The 23,881-nt window shown below is 39.5% G+C and overlaps 1 protein-coding gene across 1 annotated transcript; it reads right to left on the bottom strand.

Annotated features, from left to right (window-relative positions):
* Positions 1 to 802: 802 nt before the first annotated feature.
* On the bottom strand, positions 803 to 17,696 carry DDX18 (DEAD-box helicase 18). Its single transcript, XM_033232052.1, has 14 exons — positions 17,462 to 17,696; positions 14,358 to 14,642; positions 12,322 to 12,465; positions 10,826 to 10,961; positions 10,375 to 10,475; positions 10,062 to 10,261; positions 9,862 to 9,976; positions 7,146 to 7,285; positions 6,751 to 6,912; positions 6,232 to 6,384; positions 5,466 to 5,579; positions 2,850 to 2,906; positions 2,387 to 2,564; positions 803 to 1,278 (listed from the first exon to the last, which is right to left on the bottom strand). Exons 1-14 carry the CDS (start codon positions 17,544 to 17,546, stop codon positions 1,136 to 1,138), a joined length of 2,013 nt encoding a protein of 670 aa, XP_033087943.1. The 5' UTR covers positions 17,547 to 17,696; the 3' UTR covers positions 803 to 1,135.
* Between the last annotated feature and the right edge of the window lie 6,185 nt (positions 17,697 to 23,881).

The raw sequence follows: 23,881 nt of genomic DNA, 5'->3' as shown, positions 1-23,881 counted from the left end.
TATCTTGTAGTTATATACTACATAAAACACACGAATCAACTGCTCCTACAACAAAAAACTCACCTGACTAAATCACTGACTTTGCTGTTTTTTTTCTAACTTTGTTCATTTTCAATCCTCACAGCAAATGTATTTTTTGTTTCAGGGCCGTATTTTTTCTCAGAAAGAAGCTAACATTAATGTGTGCTGGGCACTGTCTGATGGCCTGGCTCTAACTCCAAGTAAGTTGCCCTTATCTTCTAAGTACTCTATAGAGTGCAAAGGTTTATCAAAATCCAAACCACCTTGAATTAAACAAATCTGAATGAGGAGCATCACCATTCTTTGTATGTGTGTTTTTAAAGTCTTTGCTATGCTACCAAATGAAGAAATGCAGTACATTACACCTCTATTGATGTAAATGAGGCTCAAACATCTCAATTCCATCCTCTTCCTACCCTCCACCCATCAAACGTTATAACTGCTTAGTGACACTTTATTCTAATTACAAACCATAGTTTTTGCTCCAAAAAACGAAACACCTGAGAAAGGCCCATTGCTTTAAAATCAAGACTCTATAAAAGCAATGCCACCCTAATCCTAAGGTGCTTCTTAGGTATTTCCCAAAGCTCTCTGCTCTTTTACACTGCAGCATTTTCAGGAGGAGTCATTAGATACTGTCAAGGTCCAAGAAATAACAAAAAACAAAAAATAACCTGAGACTCTTTTCTGCACTGCCACCAGCTGCCCAGTATACTAGGTCACCTTTTACAGTGGTGAGCACAGCAATCCATGCCACAAATGTCTTCACAAAACAAGAAGGAAAGGTACAAAAAGAATTATATTAAAACAGTAACATACACTTTTATGTATGAGGAAGGGATATTTAAAATTAAAATATTATATAATCACAAGAAAGACCAGATATTCCTTGCTCTGCCCTTGGGCAACCAAGAAAATTAAAGCCTGTTTTATGTCACAAAAATAAAAGAGAGACCCGACAGAAGTAACAGTGCTCAGTGCTTGCAACCCAAGTCAATTTATACTCTTGTTAGGTAAGTCCAAATTCTAAAGTCTACAAAAATCCTGTCAAATCAAGGGAAAAAAAAAATTCATTTTAGGACAAAGTTACTCAAGATGAAAGAAAGGCATGTCTTCAGTGAGAGAACTGCCTGCTGTCGGATGATTTCTTGCTAATGTGTTTAAAGATTTTGGACTTCTCAACTTTCTTGGTTTTCTGGTAGCCAAATCCACCACCACCTCCTCTCTTTCTCTGCTTGCCTTCATTGCTGTTGACGTCTGGAGGCAAACGTTAAGGAAATCAAGCAAAAAAGATAATGAACTCCAATCTAACATCTACAAAGAGAAAAAGTCAGCATGAACACTGCTGTCCCTCCACAACCCCATTCTCAACAATGAAAATGTGGGAACATAAGCCTATGCAACAAATTTCCAGAAAATTAGGAGTGGCCACGTGACTGTGGACTTAAAACTAGCAGGTATGATTTTAAACTTCGGTGTGTAATAGTCATATTAATTATTTCTTCCACACAATGAAATTCATGACAGTGAATAAGGATTTATGAGTTTAATCAGGAAGTTGATAGGAGCACATTAAAAAAAACACCTCCTGTGTCAAAACGAATGACTATCATTTCTCTTCGGAATTGATTTAGGAATGCCTAAGTGAAGGAGCTGCTCTTTCTTCCACAGGACTCGACATTCATTCATTTCAGTTTACTCAATGCTTAAAATGGGGATGGTGACCCAAAATTTGGTCCTCTAGTCCCCTCCGAAGTTACTCCCAATGGCAGTGAAGCACAGGCCTCATTTCAGCCGCTCAGTTTCTTCTGCAAGGCACAAATTTTAAATCACAACTGAAGCAACTGGAAGTACTCCTTCTGCCTTTTATCTTAAGCAACACCTAAGTTTTATTTTCTGTTGCTGAACTTGCCACTTTCTTGTATAAAACCCTCCGGGGGCTCTAAGAGGATTAAAACTCCTTGAAAGGTCCCATCCTCTCTTTAGCTTCAAAACATCCCATTCACCTAAGTACCAGCACAGTGCGAACTCAGCAAACACTGAAGTTTTGCTTTCTTACCTGTGTTTCTGCCTGGAATACACAACTGTCTCTGTCTCTCCTTGACAGTCAAGTTTGTCTTTTGAAGGCTCAAGGCATAAGCTGCCTTGTCCCTGTCACCCCATCCTAATGACTAATCCCTGCTTACCCCATCCAACCTCTACGTCCTGTGCTAGCACAGACAAGCAGACATTGAGTAGGGCGAACACTGGAGCCTCCAGTCTGAGCCAGAAAACATACTAATCCATTGCAAAGCCCAAAATGCCCCTCTGTCCCCAAAGCTTTTGTTTCTTAGTTCCAGGGTAACTTCATTAAAGAAAAGGATACTCAGATCAACGAAGGGAGGCACCTTAAAACCAAATGACAGAGCAACTTGAGGCAAGTTTAAGTTATTAACATTAAAGATCTGTTTCAGAGAATGGGAATCATAGGCTCGTATGTATGACTTATATGCTTCCTGGGCTGATTTATGAAGAAAGTAGTTCTTTTCAATCAATTTCTCAAGCTGAAATAGAAAGAAACACTGGTTTTAATAAATAAAAACAAACAACAACCTGCAAAACACCAGATTTCAAATATCCTAGAGCAAAGCCACTCCATAGAAAATATTTAAAGAGGGAATAGAGCGGTGGTAACTAGAATAGCAAGAAACCTTATACACCACACAGTCTGATCCTCACTTTACAACAGGGTAGACTTTAAAGGACAGTGATTGCCCAATGAATCACTATAAAGAGAGTGCTGGGACAAGGTTCCTGCCTACTCACAAAAACGTTTAACAAGCACATACCTGAGACTGAATGTCAGAAATTTTAGACCAGGAAAAGTCAAATTCACTTAATGGAACCTAGAAATCAAAAGTATTAAGATTAGTAAACCAGGATGATCGGCATTCCGATACTGGGTACTGAAGACAGGGAAGGATGAACCGGCCTATGAAATTCCCTCAGGACAGACAGGAAAATCTGCTTTTTCTAGTCTCCCCATGTTGATGGGAAAGTTTCATCTTTGCTCTGCTGAGTTAGGCAATCTGTACTTCTTTTTTTCTGAAAGGCAAGGAATTGGATAGGGATAGAGTCAGTAAAGCACTTTTCTGTAAGAATCTCTATAATCCTGATTATTTGGAACCATGAAACAGTTTGAAGCTTCTAGTCAGAAGGGCCATCAGCCCCTTTTCTCCATGTCAGAAGAGGGGCCCTAATACCCCATAGTCCTGTATTGAGGCTTCTGACACCGGAGGCCATGATGACCACAAAATCCTACGGGATGGATCTGCCATCAGTTATCACTCATTAAATAACTAGAAAAACAACAGGCCTGTGCTAGGTGATAGAGAGAAAACAGGTGCCTAAGTCCTGGACTCTGCCCTCAGAGAGCTTGCCGTCTTGTGGGGGAGAAAGATAAGTAAGTAATGAAATGTTAACCTGCAGATTCTGGATATTGGCCCTTTGTCAGACGGGTAGATTGTAAAAATTTTCTCCCATTCTGTAGGTTGCCTGTTCACTCTGATGGTAGTTTCTTTTGCTGTGCAGAAACTCTTTAGTTTAATTAGATCTCATTTGTCAATTTTGGCTAGGGCTAATATCCAGAATCTACAAAGAACTTAAACAAATTTACAAGAAAAAAATCAAAACAACTCCATCAAAAAGTAGGCAAAGGATATGAACAAACACTTCTTAAAAGAAGACATTTATTCAGCCAACAGACACATGAAAAAATGCTCATCATCACTCGCCATCAGAGAAATGCAAATCAAAACCATAATGAGATACCATCTCACACCAGCTAGAATGGCGATCATTAAAAAGTCAGGAAACAACAGGTGCTGGAGAGGATGTGGAGAAATAGGAACACTTTTACACTGCTGGTGGGACTGTAAACTAGTTCAACCATTGTGGAAGACAGTGTGGCAATTCCTCAAGGATCCAGAACTAGAAATACCATTTGACCCAGTCATCCCATTACTCGGTATATACCCAAAGGATTATAAATCATGCTGCTATAAAGACACATGCACATGTATGTTTATTGCAGCACTATTCACAATAGCAAAGACTTGGAACCAACCCAAATGTCCATCAATGATAGACTGGATTAAGAAAATGTGGCACATTATACACCATGGAACACTATGCAGCCATAAAAAAGGATGAGTTCATGTCCTTTGTAGGGACATGGATGAAGCTGGAAACCATCATTCTGAGCAAACTATCGCAAGGACAGAAAACCAAACACCGCATGTTCTCACTCATAGGTGGGAACTGAACTATGAGAACACTTGGACACAGGGTGGGGAACATCACACACTGGGGCCTATCGTGGGGTGGAGGGGAGGGAGGGATAGCATTAGGAGATATACCTAATGTAAATGACGAGTTAATGGGTGCAGCACACCCACATGGCACATGTATACAAATGTAACAAACCTGCATATTGTGCACATGTACCCTAGAACTTAAAGCGTAATAATAAAAAAAAAAGACATGTTAACCCGATGAGCACCTGTGCTATGGAAACAAGGAGGAGGGCAGGAGATCAGAGAGAGCTTCCCAGCAAAGACAGGGGCTAGCTGAAACCAAGCATTCTCGAGAAAGTGTGCAAAAGCTGTAGAGCAATTTCAGGTAACTGCCTGTGGTTACAGGGTAGAGGAAGCCTATGCCAGAAAGGCCAATGAGGATGGAAAGGTCAGGGAGGAAAAGGCGTGATATGCATCCCCATGGCCTAGAAATAAAGAGGCCACCTAGGGTTCTGATGGATTCAATTCTGGTGCGACACTAGAAAGCTAAAACCAAATTAGGCTGGTTGGGGACTGAAAGGGAGGTAAATGGCAAGAATATAAACCATTTTTCCAATAAGGCAGACTGAGAAAAGGCGACAGTAGCTATCCTGCAGACAGAGGTAGAAGAATAGGTTTTAGGTTCAAGTTACTTTTTTACAGTGAGAAATTTGAGATGGTAAAGCGCCAACTGCAAAGAGACTATAGGCCAAGAGTTGATGAATAGGAGACAGAGGGCAGTGGAGGAGGCAGAGGCTAGAGTGAACGAGGATTCCCCACTGCTTCATACGAGGTAAGAGGAAAGAGGGGGAGCAGAGGCAGAGATGACTAGGTGTGAGGGAGCTTTAAAGGAGTGGAGAAGGTTAAAAGAGGGCTGGAGGGAATGGGAAAGGAGAGGCTGGGACACAGAGGCGTTGCTGGGTAACAGAGCTAGAAAGCCGAGACACGTGGGCAGTTCCTTCTGTACTCACTTCTTGGGCTAGAAGTACATAAAACCTTACTTGCTTAATTGCCACAAGAATGGCTGTAATAGCACTGTCCAGACTCGAGACTCCTCCGACACATGTAGAAATGGTGTTTGCTAACAATCCCTACACTAAGAGAAACTTTTCTCCAAGTAAAGATCTTTACCTTGGATTGTTTCAAGTAGCGAAGAAAACCCAATTCTTCTGGGCGCAAAATAAGCAAGGCATGCCCTCTCCCATTTAGGCCTCTGGCTGTTCTACCCACACGATGAATATATTCCTTTGGTGGAGAAAGAAAACCTGAGTTAACACAGTGACTTCCGCATGAGCCCATTTGTGTGTCTGTATCCTGAGTATGCGCACGTGTGTACTGAGATGGTGCACTCCTGCGGTGCTGGGCCACACACACCTTTACCACACCCCTACAAAGCTGGGCCAGGAATCGCTCTGCGCACATCACCCCCAACAGGCCAATGATTGAGGCCAAAAAAAAAAAAGCTGGACATGATGTTTGCATTAACAGTGATCTAATAAAATGAGTATTATGTGTGCTTCATCTTCAAAACGGCTTTAATCTATTGTTTGCTGAAAATACTTCTCAATGAAGCTTATTCTAGCACATATACTACAGAAGCTTATCTACCTCCTTAAGCAATTTTATTTCCTTCAGGCATCTGCTCTTCTTAAGAGATCATTCCAAGGATTTCATTTTCATAACTTAAGTCCCACTGATACTTCTCAATCCTCTTGCACAGCCCCTCTGAGCCCCGAAAAGCCTTAAATACTTATCAATACCAGAGAAATACTGCAGTCACTGTATAGTAGGGATCTTTACCTTGAATGTGGATTGCAGTTTCTGTCAGGGAACTGGGAGAATAAGTGAACTCTTTAATGCAGAGTCATTCTGAAGATACCCCAATGATGCCAGTTACCTTAGGGTCATCCGGAGGGTCATACTGAACAATCCAGTCGACTTCAGGAATGTCCAGTCCTCTTGCTGCCACATCCGTACACAATAGTGTTCCCGAATCTGCATTGCAGAACTGGAAGAATGTGGTTGTACGCTTATTCTGCTTTTGCTTTCCCTAGAATTAAATAAAAACATCCTTCAGAGCTGGAATCTTGAGATTGTCTCTAGGAAGTCCAGCAGCAGAACCCCCAAATTGTGGAACTGTTACCCTACTTTATTTCGAGCTCGTCCCTTGGCCTGTGTCCTATTTCCCTAACTGTTCTGCAAGCCTCTCAGGGAGGGGCTTGAGTTGTCCTGTACTCTTCGGAAGTCCGCATACCCCTCCACACTCAGCTGCGATCCCTCACACAGGATCCATCACTTAGTGGTGATCAAACTACTCAGAACGATGTTTGGAGGAGAGGGCAATACCTCCAATCCTACAATCTACAGGGCTTAATAAGCATACCCTGTTTTCAATGAGCTCATCATCATCACTTACATGAATGGCCAAGACGGGCAAATCAATGTAATTCAGCAACTCATAGTGGTATTTCACAGACATACAAGACGAAAAGAAGACCATAAGCTTCTTCTTTCGGTTCTTCTTAAGGAATGTAAAGAGCAGAAGGAATCTCTTTTCAGAAGGACAAACAACGTATCCCTAGAAAACGTTTAAGGAGACAGATACAAATGAACCAAGTGGACATTTTCCGTTTCCTAACTTGTGTAATTTGATCAACAGCACTGATAAACATGGTATGTAAACTGTCATGCCTCACCTATGGCATTTTAAAAGTTCATTAACCCATTTGCTTTCTGAATGATCCTTCCAACAATTACATAAAAACACCAAGTTAAGATCCCTACAGTTTTCAGTTATTGGTAAAAAGTTACCTGCTCAAGACCATCCACTGTTGCATTAGCTTTATCATCATCAACACCAACATACAATGGCTCCTTTTTCAGAGAAATCCTTGCCAGGTCTTCAACTTTTCGAGTTTGGGTGGCAGAAAAGAGCATAGTCTGTCTACGTGCTGAAACAGATACGTATAAAAATAACCCCAATCTTTTAGGGAATCTTTACAATTGCCTCACAACTACAAATATTCTAGGTAGAGATATCAGAAATGGGAAATATCATGTCTCTACGGATTCTACAAATACTACAAAAGGTAAAACAGGTATATCATGAAACACTAGGTCTGTAAGTTTGAGAACTTAGATGAAACAGACAAACTCCTTCGAAGACAAACAACTGAAGAAAACAGGAAAACTTTAAATAGCCTCATATCTACTAAAGAAATTTTAGGGCCGGGCGCGGTGGCTCAAGCCTGTAATCCCAGCACTTTGGGAGGCCGAGACGGGCAGATCACGAGGTCATGAGATCGAGACCATCCTGGCGAACACGGTGAAACCCCGTCTCTACTAAAAAAATACAAAAAACTAGCCGGGCGAGGTGGCGGGCGCCTGTAGTCCCAGCTACTCAGGAGGCTGAGGCAGGAGAATGGCGTAAACCCAGGAGGCGGAGCTTGCAGTGAGCTGAGATCCGGCCACTGCACTCCAGCCTGGGCGACAGAGCGAGACTCCGTCTCAAAAAAAAAAAAAAAAAAAGACATTTTAGTTGAAAACTTCATGTAAAGAAAATTCCAGGCCCAAATGGATTCCACTGGTGAATTATATTGAACATTTAAGAAAGAAACATCAATTATTCACAAACTCTCTAGTAAATTAAAGATTATTATTATTTATTATACTTATGTGTCAACTCATTCTTTGAAGTCAGTCATTACACTATTCAAAAACCTGACATGACATTAACAAGGAAAGAAAACTATGGGCCAATACAATTCGTGAGCACATATGCAAAATTCGAAATAGAATTTTAGTAAAGTGAATTCAGCAATATATAAAAAGGATAGTGGATCATGACTAGGCAGGTTTATTCTACAATGCAGGGTGGTTCAACATTTGAAAAATCAACCAATACAATTTACTATGTTAACTAAAGAAAAAACCATGATTACTTCAGCAGACAGAAAAAAAATCTGATCATCTATTTCTGATTAAAAATCCTCAGCAAACTAGGAACAGAAGGGATCTTCCTTAATCTATACAAAAGCTGCAGCTAAATTCATATGTAGTTAACGGTAAAAGACTGAATGCTTTCCCCTAAGCTCAGAACCAAGACAAGGATGTCTGCTCTCATCACTTCTATTCAGTACCATACTGGAGGTTCTGGCCAGGGCAATCAGATAAGAAAATAAATAAATAAATAAATAAATAAAGAGGTGAAACTGTCTTTATCTGTACATGACTGCCTATATAGAAAATCCAAAAGGCTACAGTCATCTGGAAAGTCATACTGAATTTTCATTCAGTACAGGATTAACTGTCTTGCTAGATACAAGATCAATATAAAATTCAACTGTGTGTGTGTATGCATGTATGTGTGTGTGTGTGTGTGTACATATATTAAAACAACGAGCAATTGGAATTTGAAATTTTAATGAAATACTTGGGGATAAATCTGACAAAAGATGTGACTAAACCTGTATCCTAACCCCCCCCGCCCAAATATTATAGAGAAATAAAATATCTAATACATGGAGATATACCTTATTATGAGTTAATATTATTTTCCTCCAGTAATCTCTATTCAATAAAATCTCAATCAAGATCCAAGACTTTTTTGGAGGGAAGGGGGAGAATACCACAACTTTAAAAGAGAACAAACTTGGGGCTAACATTACCTGATTGTCAAGACTTAACAGGAGGAACTGGAACTTTCTTTCACTGCTCATAGGAATATTAAATGGTACAGCTGCTTTGGAAAACATCTGGCAGTTTTTTAAAAAGTTAAACGTATACTAAACTTATACCAACTATGATACTCCTAGGTTTACTTAAGAGAAAAGGAGATATATGCCTCTACAAAGAGTTGTAGATGACTGTTCACAGCAACTCTATTTCCAGAAAATGCAACCTAATCTAGTGACAGAAAACAGACGAATACTCACTTGGGAACGAGGTATGTGTGTAAGGAGGGGTGGGAGGGAGAAACTGAAAAGGGGCAGGAGGAAACCTTTTGAGTGGGACAGACATGTTCATTTTCTTGATTGCAGTGATGGTGTCATAGTGGTAAACAAATCAAAGAACATAAAATTGTACATTATAAATGCATATATAATTATGTCAATTATACACTGATAAAACTTTAAAAAATAAATTATACAATGAAGGAAACCATGGTCTTAGTTATAACCAGTTCATAATGTTGTAAGTACTATAACCAAGGTATGTACAAGTAAGGCAACAAATCTACGGCTACTTGGGGGATGTTAGATGAGGTAAGAATGGGCAAGAGGTGGAGGACAGGACCTATGTGAAGGCTGTTTAACATGCATTATAACTTCTAAAACAGCAAAACTACTATATCAAGTTATTAATAAGTTTGACGCTTGTATTCCAAACTACCTTTCAGGTTAACTGGCACAGCTACCTCACTTGGCTATGGTAAAGTTCTGGCATTAGTACAGTTTTTCTATAGGAACAACTCTTATCTACTTCCAACAGATACTTTGCAAACCAAATGCAGATGCTACCTACTTACTTGGCAAAAGTTTAATAATTTGCTTTAATTCCTCTTCAAACCCAACATCCAAGATACGATCAGCTTCATCAATAACCAGACACTGTAGGTTTTTATACATAAACCCCGGGGTATTCTAACAAAACAAAGGACAAAGAACAACTATTAGTTGTCAGTTTACGTTTCATACAAGATAATGAGACAAGCACTACATCTCTTACCTGCATATGGTCTAGCAGACGGCCTGGTGTGGCCACAATGATGTTGATCCCATTAGCAAGTTTCTGTGCTTCAGCAGATCTGTTACTGCCACCCATTATTAAGCCATAGGTATGCACGTGGTGAGTCATTAGCTCCTTAAGAACACCAAAAGTTTGCATGGCTAGTTCTCTGGTAGGTGAGAGAATAAGGACTCCCGTTCCTAAAAATGATACATATGGTAAAAATCTAAATGTGGTTGTCACCACTGAGTCCGTAACAGCTACAAAAAACCTCTAGTAAAATACTGGCAGAAACAAGCAGATGAAAGCTTACCATTCCTGGGCATGAACTTTAACTTGACAATGAGTTCAACTGCAGGGATGAGAAAAGCCAGGGTTTTACCACTGCCTGTTTTTGCAGCTGCTAGAAGATCCCTAAATATTAAAAAGGGAAAGGAGAAAGACATTTAGCCTACTCATTTACGATGTACTACATACACACACTTTAGGCACTAAGGCTAGAAAATGAACAAGAAGTCTACATCGCTGAAACTGATCACCTGGGTTATATACTGAAATCATAAGTCAGAACTGTGCTGTAACAGCAGTGAATATCTTTCCAACACTTTCCTTCAAACATGAGTAATTAAGTTAAAGTCTTTAATGTATGCTGGATACATGACCCAACATATAGGAGAAAATCAACAGAATATACTGGTATGTTCTTTATAACCTACTCGTTCTAAAAGTAGATACCAATATCCAAGCTTCAGTGTTAATCATACCTGCCTTCCAGAAGTGGTCTGATACTTTTATGCTGAATTTCAGTCATGTTTGTAAAACCCATTTCTTTTATTGCCTTCAGAGTGTTTTCATTGACAAGATTACACAGAGAAGCAAACGAAGTATCCTCAAAAGCTCCTAAGCAGAAGACAATTTATCATTAGCAAATTTATTTTTTTTTAAAAGTTAGTATTGCTACAGTTGCCTAAATCTATTTTGCCTAGAAAAGCTTCCCACAGTAAGTAAAGGCTAAACCTTAATTATTCATGTCTGATAATATCAACAAAAAGATCCTTTATCTTTCAAATTTCTCCATTCTTACTGGCTGTGTAAGTTATAGTCCAGAGTCTATACTGTAACAAAACAAGGGGTAGAGAGAAGGTATAACTGAGGAATTTATATAAAATAAAAATACCAAGACAAGGAAAATAATGAGAGTCCAGAGATAAATGAAATGCTTAAGAAATCTGATATAAAAAGTGAAAACATTGAACATTAATAAAAACAGAGTGTTAAGTCAATTTAAAAAAAAACTGTTAATCTCACTCCAGCAAGACACAGAAGAGTTAGATACAGCCACAGAATGTTAGGCTGAGTCTACGTATCAAGTAGTACAGTGGTTCTTCAGCAGGAGGCATCAAAATCATCTGGGGGTTCCCCACACTACACATGCCCAGGGTGTAAACCAATCACGCTTGACCTTGGCACTGCTGACATTTGGGTTGAGTAATTCTTTTTTGTGAAACGCTATCCTGCGCATTAGAAGATACTAGGCAGCATCTCTGACCTCCACTCACCAAATGCCAGCAGACTGCCCCTAGCTCCGAGAAGCAAAAATGTCTCCTAGGCTTAGGATGATCTTAGTAGGCTAGGGACAGAGGAGGTTCCTGGGATGTGGGACTTTCAGTGCTAAAACTGGAAAAGTTCTGGGCAAACCAGGATGAGTTACTCTCTTACTTGGGGGGCAAATTTCCCTGCTTGAGAGCTACTACCAAAACATTTGCAGTTTGTATTAAGCAGGTCTGGGGTTGGGCCTCAACATTTTAACAGACAAACCAACCCAAACCAAACAAACAACTCAATGAACTCCTTGACATACCTGGTTAGGAGTAGTGAATTCTAGTCTAAACTTGACTTTATAAAGGAACAAAGGTCAAAGGAGGTTAACCTGGTACAGGGTCAATGATTTTCCTGTTACAACATAGAATGAGCCTTAGAAAAGGACAAACCAAAGAATCATAGAAGCTGCTTGTGTGCATACAAAATATTGAGTGTCAGGAATGGACAAAAGCAAAATAATAAGGAACAAAAAGAACTAAAACACCACAAAATAGAAGATAAAGAGAAAAAGCAGCAGAAAGATTTACAAGAAAAGTTTCTTGTTGATAGTTACTTTTTCCAGGTAAACTAAAAGTCACAACTGAACCTTCAAACCTATAATCCTCTAAGAGAGGTACATTTTAAAGAAGTTATGTCTAAAAAACTTCCTGAACGTTACCTGTCAGTCCCAGGGGCAGGCTGGGCACCTGACTGTCATCTTCATCATTATCTGGCTTCTCCACGTTATTTTCTGTTTCTTTAGGAGTCTTGGCATTTTCTTCTTCAGATTCCCCTTTGTTTTCAGTTTTTGCTTTTTTTGCATCTTTGGTTTTAAAAGACAAAACCCGAAAAATTTTTTCCTTAAAATAAAATTCCAAATGAGATCAACAAAACAGAAGATTTCTGATGTAAAGATGTGTATTTTCAAAAGCTAAATATATTCTGTGTTACTTTGTTAAGAATTCTGTTAGATGAAAAATGACTGGTTATATTTAAAAATCCAGGGTACAAACAGACTTGGTGACTAAACATTTAGGCTTCTTAATGTATTATACCATCTCATTTAAAACTTTAAAAAGTTCAACTAAACAGTATAAAGATACCAATTATAAGTTTCACATACTCCACTGATGGGAAAGAAAGCATATCTGATTAACATAATCTTTAACAACTCATTATAAGCACTCATTTTTCCTCCCACGCCAATTACTATCAAAGGCTCTTCATGTTACTAGAGATAGACTGTAAAGGGCAACAATCCACTTGCCTGGATGACATACACTGGACTGCTCCTTGGCTATCAAGGATGAGGGTGGGAGGAAAGGCAGAGCTTCCTACCTTCTCATTTCTACATTCACAACTTTCACATGGCCCCAACTACCTTTTCAGTCCTACTTCTCATTTCTCTTTTCAATGTTCGACTCTAGGTCAAACAGATTAACCACATGCTGGGCTTATACACAAATATACAGCAATTAGTGATGTTTGAAAATAACTGACTTAGAATAGAACCCAGGACTCTTTGTAGTCCAGTACTGGTCTCTTCCCTGTACCTTATGGCCACCCCTCCAAGAAACAGTCAACTTTGTAGGACTCATATTTTCAAAAGCCATAGATATCTTCAGCTGGCCTCCATGGCTTATTTTGTTTTCCCTGGAATAGTTCTTAAAATGTACCCATAAGATGGCTGGGTGTGGCAGCTTCTACCTATAATCCTAGCACTTTGGGAAGCCGAGGTGGGAGGATCATTTGAGCCCAGGAGTTCAAGACCAGTTTGGACAATACAGTGAGACGCCCATCTCATTAAAAAACAAATACACAAACAAACAAAAACCCATAGGGTTACAACTCCCAGCATTGTGATTCAATGTTTGAGAGCAGAAATGATACCACTTCCTGGGGCATACTCAAAACAAGAATTGTGAAGGCAATAATTTTAGAACAGGATTACAATGACCTTTGTTTGAAGGCATCATGAAGGCAGTAGCATGTCTGGGAAAGTTCAAAGCTCCCTTCTAAATAAAACTCTTATTTCAGGTAAAATACACGAATAGGATGTTCTAACTCAGGGATTAGCAAACTTTCTACAAAGGGCCAGATAGTAAATGTTTTAGACTTTGCACGTCCTATGATCTCTGCTGCCATAAACACAACCAAACAGGTACTGCTATGACCCAGTAAAACTTTATTTACAAAAATAGGTAGAAGGAGGGATAGTTTGCTGACCCCTATCTTATCCTACCTTGAAATTTCTGCTTGTACAAATCTCAATTAAAATGTCCATTCTTTCATCCGAGCTTACTGAAATTCCATCACCTTCAAAAAATATTCCTTCCTTTTCCTCCTGCCATTCTTAGCACTTGAAAATTAATGTTCTGTTTATTCAGAAGTTTCCTACTTTATATACTTTGTAACTAAGACTCTTTTCAAAGGGAGAAAATTTCTAGAACTCTAAGGAGAGTCTTTTCTGAGAGTGAAGTTTTCTTCAAGCTTAGTGAAATTAAAAGTCTATTCCTCAGTATTTTGAGTAAAGTTGAAATGGACTCCCCGCTTCTGCCAATAAAACGTTTCCATTAGCTACCAGGCTAATCTCTAGTATACTGGTGAGTACAGGGAATTCTCATATGGCATGTGCACACAACAGTAATAGAAAGAGGAACAATAACCATCTGTGAAAAACTAAATGGCTGAAGTTCAAAGATAATGAACACCTACCGGGCCCAGCATCATTCACCGTTTTTCTCTTTTTCTTCTTCTTTTTCTTTTTTGATTCTGAATTGGGAGACTGCATTGCTGTTTCTCCATTGGTTAATACGGTGGGTTTCTGGGGAGATTTTTTAACTTTTATATTTTCCACTGCTTCTGGAGACATGTCTCCATTTTGAGTTTCTGATAAGCCCACATTCACACAATGTTTTGATTTTTTAACCTTTCCACCTCCCATTGTTTCTTCAGATACATCTCCATTTTGAGTTTCTGATAGGGTCAGATTTGAGGCCCCTGTTTAAATAAACAGAACACACACTGTGACAAAGAAGTTTAACTTATAAACACTGAAATCCCAAATGAGAACTTCCATGGCTTCCTGACACGAATTATTTAGCTTTTCTTCTCTTTCATGTAATTAAAACAACTTATAATTTTATGGTGTTCCCTTACAGGGAAAGTAAGTTATCTTAAAGAGACAATACTGGAAAAGGGAAAGCAATATTGATTTCTTAACTTCAAAAAACCGTACCTCTGACTCCTTAAAAGGAGTCTAGGACGGCCGGGCGCGGTGGCTCAAGCCTGTAATCCCAGCACTTTGGGAGGCCGAGACGGGCGGATCACGAGGTCAGGAGATCGAGACCATCCTGGCTAACCCAGTGAAACCCCGTCTCTACTAAAAAATACAAAAAAACTAGCCGGGCGAGGTGGCGGGCGCCTGTAGTCCCAGCTACTGGGGAGGCTGAGGCAGGAGAATGGCGTAAACCCGGGAGGCGGAGCTTGCAGTGAGCCAAGATCCGGTCACTGCACTCCAGCCTGGGCGACAGAGCGAGACTCCGTCTCAAAAAAAAAAAAAAGGAGTCTAGGACAGGAAAACTTCAATGACGTCAAATATTTAAACAGATGAGGTCAGATAATGGTAGTTACAGAATAAACATAAATATGTGATAAACATATGATTAACTGATATACTGAAAAAGACATTTACAACTCATTCGCACAAGTACTATTTCTCATACCACTTCAAAACATTCAACCTCAACTCTTCTAGACGGCAGTGAGTTGAAAATTCAGTTGATAAGACCACTTATTTGCCCCAATATTTATCACACACAAACACAGTAATGCGTGCACAATGATATTTCTGTGAATTAAGGACAATATACACAGTGGCCCCACAAGAGTATAAAGGGGCTAAAAAATTCCTATCGCCTAGTGCCATCAGTTGTTGCAATGTCGTAGTGCAACATATTACTCATGTTTGCGGTGATGCGAGTGTAAACAAACCTACTGTGATGCCAGTCACATAAAGTACAGCACACACAATTATGTACAATACATAATACATGATAATAAACAACTATGTTACTGGTTTATGTATTTACGATACTTTTGATCATTACTTTAGAATGTACTCCTTCTACTTATTAAAAAAAATATAAGAGTCAACTGTAAAAGAGCCTGAGGGAGAAAAGTATTTTAGAAGGCACTGTTGTCAGAGGAGATGACAGCTCCATGCCTATTGTTGCCCCTGAACATCTTCCGGGGGACAAGATGTGGAGGTGGAAGACAGTGATACTGAATATGTCTGTGTCTTTACATTTTTAACAAAAAGCTTAAAAAGAAAAAAAAAAAAACAAAAATCACATAGAATAAGGACAAAGGAAACTTTTTGTACAGCTGCACAATGTGCTTGTGTTGTAAGCTAAATGTTAAAATTTAACACGTTTATAAGGTAAAAGTTACAGCAGGCTAAGGTTAATTTAAGAATAAAAGTATTAAAAACCTAAACAGTGTAGCCCAAGTGTACAGTGTTTATAAAGTCTATAGTCGTGTAATGTCCTAGGCCTTCACATTCACTCACCACTCACTGACTCGCTCAGGGTAACTACCAGTCCTGCAAACTCCATTCATGGTAAGTACTCTATACAGATGTACCATTTAAAAAAAATCTCTCACGTCATATGTACATGCATTTTTACTGTACCTCTTCTATGTTTAGATATATTTAGCAATACATACATTTACCATTGTGTTACAATTCTCTCAGTACAGTACAGTAACATGCTGTACAGGATGACAGCTTAAGGGCAACAGGCTATACAAAAGCCCCTAATGACTCATTTCTCACAACGTATCCCCCCTCCTGTTATGTGATGCATGACTGTACCTGAGAATGTCCTTACCCAAGGCTCCCTGTTTGTTTACTGAAAAAGAGAAAACACCATCTTTTGTTCAAATTTACTTACACAGGCACTGAAAAGTAGTTAGTAATGCTGTAGTATTATTCTAGAGGAATTAGAAATATAAGAGTACTTCAAAACATATTCCTAAAATTCACAAACCTATTGCCTCCTGCAGAATTTGTTTTCAATCAATGTCTGTTGAAAACCAACTGGGGCAAGGCACTGTGCCTCCAACCTTTCCCTCGGGTAGTTTATATCTTAACCTGGACAATAAGTTAACAAAATTACTTCAAGATCTGTGGCTCCCTTGTCAGGACACTGGGACTGCAAATGAGGTAAGTAAGAAAGGTGACATTCATGTAAAATCCTTTTCATTTAGGTGACCGCGCAAGACACAAATATGTAGAAGCTGTTGTGAGAAAGTGCTACGAGAGTGTGTGGAGGTGGGTAGAGGAAGGCAATAGTACCAAAGAAGCTCTAGAAACAGCCAGACGGGCTTTCGGAGAAAGAAATACGGGAATTACACAGATGTGAAAAGTGGGTGGAAATGAGAACGTTCCATGTAGCCTAACCGGAAATGAGGGATGGGGTGAGGTGCGACTTGCAGGTGGTGAGGGGATCAAAAGGTAAAGTGGAAATGCAAAAGGCAGGGTTAGCCGCAAGCCTAGAAGTGAACCGGGAGGCCTCTTGCTCTAACGCTGTAAGAAGAAACTGATTGCTCAGAAAGGTCAGGAGCAGCGCTGGAGCCACGCGACTAGTCGGCAGCAGCGCAGGCCCCAAATGGAGGCTGCCTTTTCACTCTCCCCAGTCACACACTCTGCAGGGGAAGCTGCCTCCGTCACACGGAGCAGCTGGGCCCCCGGCCGCCCGAACGCGCCAGGACTGGCGCGTGGGACTCCTCAGCCATCGCGAGTCAACGCATCTCACCCTGCAACTTTAGGTTCCGCTGCCGCAATTTGAGGTTCCGCTTCTCGATCTTCTTACGCAGGAGTTTCATCGGCAGGTGAGACATGCTGTCCAAGAAGTGCCTAGAACAAGGCGCCACACGGTACAGCTACTCAGTTCTCTAGAACAAGCGCCACACGGTACAGCTACTCAGTTCTCAAGGCTGACGTTACTTCCCTTCCGGTCACATGTGCGTAGCTCAGCCAACCGGAAGGGCGTCACAGGAACGCTGGCACCCGGCGGAACGAGAATGCTCCAGAGTGGAAATGCTTCCAGACGCGCGCACCACGATACCTTTAGCGACCAAAAACTTTACATCGCCCCCTGGAGAAGTGGAGGCCAGGCCGTGCACTGGCTTCACGCTGTACTAAAGCTAATTTGAGCACCCCCTACAGGAAGATTGAAGAAAGAGCGTGGAGGGGAAGCAGTCCATAGGGAGTCGGCATTTTTATGTTCCTATCCTCTGTGGGTGCAGAATTAGAGTTGACCCTCCCTGTACCTGGGTTTCCTATCTGTGGATTCAACCAACTCCCTCATTGAAAACATTACAAAAAAAAAAAAAACCAATTAAAAATAATACAGTTTAATAACCACTTTCAGAGCATTTAGGTTGTATAAGGTATTACAAGTCATTTAGAAATGATTTAAAGTATACTGGAGGTTGGGTGTAAAATAAATGCAAATATTACACTATTGTTTGTAAGGGTTTTGAGTATCCTAAGATATTGGTACCCATAGAGGGTCCCGGACTCAATCGCCTGTGGATACTGAGGGATGACTGTATTTGGGAAACTGAATAAAACTAAATTATATACATGCGTTTCTAAACTTGTTTGGCCACTCTCCTCAGAAATACAATTTCTGTGTAACTTGGCACACATACACACATAAATATGACATTTCTCAAAATAATATTCTTGCTTTTCACTCTATTTTTCCTCCAAGTCCATTCATTCCATCCTAAATTATTCTTTTTAGCTTACTAAAAATACTGATTGCTATAAATTTAAATTAACTTTACTACATTAATAATAGGTTGACTGCAGTTTGAAAAAGAGGTTTATATATTCCCTAAGTATACCCACGGACCCTTCAGGAGTCCAGGACAGAAATTGCAATCTGACTAGCTAATAGTCGTCTTTTTTTGGGGGATGGGGACGAAGACAGGGGTATGCATACAGTATTTAATTTTTTAAAAAAATTGTTATCAACATTAAAATACTTAGAGATTTCCATACAAATTCATATTTGTCTTTAAAAATTGGCCCAATGCCCTAAAATTCCCCTTAATAATAATCAGTTTGAGCTAAACAACTGGAAGAGTCCATGAAACCTGGATTAACCTGTTTACTTGGAGTGGCAGAACATGAGACCCTGGAGATTAGACATGATTATAGGGAGGAACAGAGAGGGAGAAAACTTGGAGGGGAGTTTAAACAGAATGTGAAAGAATTGACTTGGAAATCATATTGGATTGGACTGGAAAACCAAGACAAGTAATCATGTGCTTAGATTAAGTTGTTAGTGATCAGGCACGCTGAAGGATGAGTCAGAAATTTAAGCACGCACACACACACACAAACATTTATATCAGTGTAAATATATATGCCAGTTTAAATTTATATATATATCAGTATATATATGTATATACACCTATGTATCTATTTCTCTATCTCTATGTACATACATATATATTTACATGATCACATGTGTGAGTTTTGGGTCTGTGACTTTGAAATAGATATAACTGACGTCTATATAGAAAGTGCTCAAAATTTATTATTTCCTTTATGTTGTAACTTAAATTTGTGGGGCTGTGTTTTGGTAGTAGTAATGGAAAGGTACTCCCTTTTTTCTAGAGTGACTTTTTCTAGCTAGTAGGGAAGATTGGCAGTCATTTGCTCAAAACCAGAAAAACACACATTTACGAGGTGTTTAAGACATTTAGATTAGAGAAGCCAATCCTTTGAGGTGCATGGAAATGCTTAATGTTAGGGATTGATAACCTTTTAAGAAATGTAGATAAAGCTACCAATGCCAGTTCTTCTGGATTTTTAGAAGAAGAATGAGAAATTACAACTTCAAATCAACTCTCAAAATTAGGGTTGAGAGTTATTTTTAACAGAGTGAATTTCTAAGGCCACATCAGCAGTTACTCTAGCAAAGAAAGCAATGTCATTGGGTTAGCTACTCAAAAATTATCTGTGAGGGTGAAGTAACAATCATATGCTTCTGAAAATCCTGTTGTTCCTCACAGCTGGAGCCTATCCCAGTATCTATTCAGAATGAGTTTCAGTCTTTAAAACTTCTTGCTTGGGCTCTCTGTCACAGGGGTCTCTCTCCTCAGAATATGGTCATTCGCCAAAAAACAATTGCATAATATAGTCATGATGCAATTACTTTTTGAGCATTTTTGTGCTAAGAGTGTGTGGTAGGCATGTGCTAAATCCTGGGTATAAAATAGTGGACAAGATAGACCTGGCTCACCTGTGTGGAGCTTACAGAGCTTACATGGGGAAGACAGAAAATTAAACAATTATGGTAAACTATGATGGATGCAATGAAAAAGAAGCACATGACAGGAGCAACATCCTAGCCTTGGGAAGGGGTCTGGGGTTGGAGTCTGTCATTCAGTATTCATTGTGCATTGGCACTGAGCCAGCAGCAGGCAGAACCAGGAAGGGAGTTGCTGTCTTTTTGTTGTTGTTGTTTTGTGAGACAGAGTTTTGCTCTTGTTGCCCAGGCTGGAGTTCAATGGTATGATCTTGGCTCACTGCAACCTCCGCCTCCCGGGTTCAAGTGATTCTCCTGCCTCAGCCTCCCAAGTAGTTGGGATTATAAGCATGCAACACCACACCCAGATAATTTTGCATTTTTAGTAGAGATGGGGTTTCTCTATGTTGATCAGGCTAGTCTCGAACTCGTGACCTCAGGTGATCCGCCTGCTTCCCCCTCCCAAAGTGCTAGGGTTACAGGCCTGAGCCACTGTGCCTGGCCAGAAGTTGCTGTGTTTTACTTCCTGACTAAAAATAATTAAATTTAACATAGAACAGGTTTATTCATGCTGTTTTTTTTTCAGTTTTCACTTGAGATCCTTAAACCTGAGACAAGTGTTTGTAAAATAAAAAGCAGATTTGTGTGGTTTCTTGTCATTCAAATAACAAATGCCCCACTTCGCTGGGAAAAGAAATCAATCTATTTCACCAACATCATAGAATTGTGAGCCAGAAATAACTGACTCATCCACTCCAATCACTGCATTAGGACTCTTGAAGTGATTTTCTAGGAACTTTCAAATGCTCTTTTCCACAAGGTTAACCACTCTGTCGTGTATTGGAACTTAAAAAGTGCTATGTTATTGTAAATAAGCATGATGTTGCCTCCTTCACATGACCTGACTTTCCTGGACCAGAGTCTGGTTCTGTGTATTTCTACATTGTAGAAAGCAGATGGCTGGTACTTAAGAAAGGTCTTCTTCAGTGAACAGATGGACATAAGAATGAGAGATTATTTTAAAGAACATCACCACAATTCATGACAAGTCATTATTATTGCAGTGGTCCTAGGAGCTGGAGAGGACACAGAAACATATAACAGAAACCTTTCTCTCAAGAAGTTTATTCATTTATTAATTCAAAAAAAATGCCATCTATCTGTTCCAGGTACTGTTTTAGGCCCCAGGAATCCGCAGTAAACAAGACAGGAAAAGTCCTTATTTCCAAGGAGATTACTGCCTAGTTAAGGGAAGACAGGTGTAAGTAAACCAAGTGATTGAACAAGACACCTTTACATGAAGCTAAATGTTGGGAAGACATTACAACCAGACAATGCAATATAATAGAGAGGGATGAGTGGGAGGGCAGGACACATGCTACTCAGGTGGGAGGTATTTTTTGAGGAAACAAAGATCTAAGGTCAGAGAAAAGGCTGTCAAAGACAAGCCTGAATATGCTATTAAGTAACAATTCAAGGGATCAAGAGCAGATTTGTAGTCAGGAGAATAGGAGGAGATTTGCAGGGGGAAAGAGTCTAGGAGCTGGGTCAAGCTTGAGTGAATAAGGCCATAGTGACAATGTTAAAATGAACTGCATTTGACTTCCTTCCCTTTGAGTCATAGAGTCTGACCACTGATGACTGAATCATAGACTGAGTCTTACTTGTCCAGTATGTTGTGGAAATAAGAGGATAGAAATGAATTTATTTTTAATACACTTCTTATATGGAACAATATTAGACTTCCAAAAGTGTTGCAAAGACAGTGCCCTTTACCCAGTTTTCCCTAACGTTAACAACTTAAAGCCATGATACATTTATCAAAATAAGGACATTAACATTAGTAAATTACTATTAACTAAATTCGACTTTATTCAGATTTCACTAGTTTTCCCACTAATGTCCTTTTTCTTTTCTTTTCTTCTTTTTATTTCTCCCGAATAAAAGGAATACACATGCAGAATGTGCAGGTTTGTTACATAGGTATATGTGTGCCATGGTGGTTTGCTGTACCTATTGACCCATCCTCTAAAATCCTTCCTCTCACCCCCGACTCTGCAACAGACCCTGGTGTGTGTTGTTCCCCTCTCTGTGTCCATGAATTCTCAATGTTCAACTCCAACTTATGAGTGAGAACATGCGGCGTTCAATTTTCTGTTTCTGTGTTAGTTTGCTGAGGATGATGACTTCCAGCTTCATCTGTGTCCCTGCAAAGGACATGATCTCATTCCTTTGTATGGCTGCATGGTATTCCATGGTGTATATATTCCTCATTTTCTTTATCCAGTCTATTATTGATGGGCATTTGGGTTGGTTCCATGTCTTTGCTATTGTAAATAGTGCTGCAATAAGCATACATGTGCATATGTCTTTATGGTATAATGATTTATATTCCTTTGAGTATATACCCAGTAATGGGATTGCTGGTTCAAATGGTATTTCTGCTTCTAGATCCTTGAAGAATCGCCATACTGTCTTCCACAATGGTGGAACTAATTTACATTCCCGCCAACAGTGTAAAAGTGTTCCTATTTCTCCACAACATCGCCAGCATGTATTGTTTCCTGACTTTTTAACAATCACCATTCTGACTGGCATGAGATGGTATCTCAATGTGGATTTAATTTGCATTTCTCAAATAATGGTCAGTGATGTTGAACTTTTTCTCATGTTTGTTGGCTGCATAACTGTCTTCTTTTGATAAGTGTCTGTTCGTATCCTTTGCCCACTTTTAAAGGGGTTGTTTGTTTTTTTCTTGTAAGTATATTCAATTTCCTTGTAAATTCTGGATATTAGGCCTTTGTCAGATGGGTAGACTGCAAAGGTTTCCTCCCGTTCTGTAGGTTGCCTGTTCGATCTGATAATAGTTTCTTTTGCTGTGCAGAAGCTCTTTAGTTTAATTAGATCCCATTTGTTAATTTTCGCTTTTGTTGCAATTGCTTTTGGAGTTTTCGTCGTGACGTTTTTGCCTATGCCTATGTCCTGAATGGTATTGCCTAGGTTTTCTTTAGGGTTTTTATGATTTTGGGTTTTACATTTAAATATTTAATCCATCTTGAGTTAATTTTTGTATATGCAAAAAACTGAAACTGGACCTCTTCCTTACACCTAATGTTCTTTTTCTGTCCCAGGATCTAATCCAGGATACCACATTGTGTAAAGAAAATTTTCTGAAATGTGATTTTTGCCATTTCCTAAACAATTTGTGTTTGGGAATAAATGAGAGGTGTGACCACCAACCAGAAGCTAACTTCCACCCCATGGTGCTTACCACATTGTCTTTTTTAACTAGTTCTCATTTTAGCTAGTACAACCCATGATCTCCCTCCTCCTTGCCAACCCCTTACCCTCTTGAAGTAGTGTTGGTATTTACATGATCATCCTTTCATAATATTTTTTACAATCACCACACCAACTTATTTCCTTAAACATTTCTGAAAATGGACCACTTTTGGAGAATGAGTTTAGGGAAGCACCTACTAGATCTCAGCGCTCTACCTAGCTATTTTACTCCAACAAAATGAATGAGAATTCGGATTCCCCACCAACTGATTTTGTGAAATTTATCAAACTACCTTCCTGCGTTATAACTTCTCAGCTAATTTTACCTACTTGAGGACAGGGATGTTATTTCATTTATCTTTAGAGACCGCCCACACTTAGAACTTTCCATTGATTCATATTTTCAAACCAGTATTGACTATCAAGGATAACATGCTGGGAAATAGGCTAGGTGCTAGGGATAGAGAGAAATCAACCAAAGCTCTCACCCTCAAAGTGCTCACACTTTAGCAGGAGTCAAAGACATCTTTAGTCACATTTAGACTTTTATGCCCCACATATTACCTAGCATTTAGCAGGCACTCAATAAATGTTTGACATCCTGTTTTAAGAAGATGCTTTCTGATA

Source organism: Trachypithecus francoisi, unplaced genomic scaffold (genome assembly GCF_009764315.1).
Source record: "Trachypithecus francoisi isolate TF-2019V2 unplaced genomic scaffold, Tfra_2.0 Lachesis_group13, whole genome shotgun sequence".
In the NCBI taxonomy this organism is placed as follows: domain Eukaryota; kingdom Metazoa; phylum Chordata; class Mammalia; order Primates; family Cercopithecidae; genus Trachypithecus; species Trachypithecus francoisi.
The sequence above is the reverse complement of the archived record's forward strand: the minus strand, read 5'-3'. Positions and strand labels throughout refer to the sequence as shown.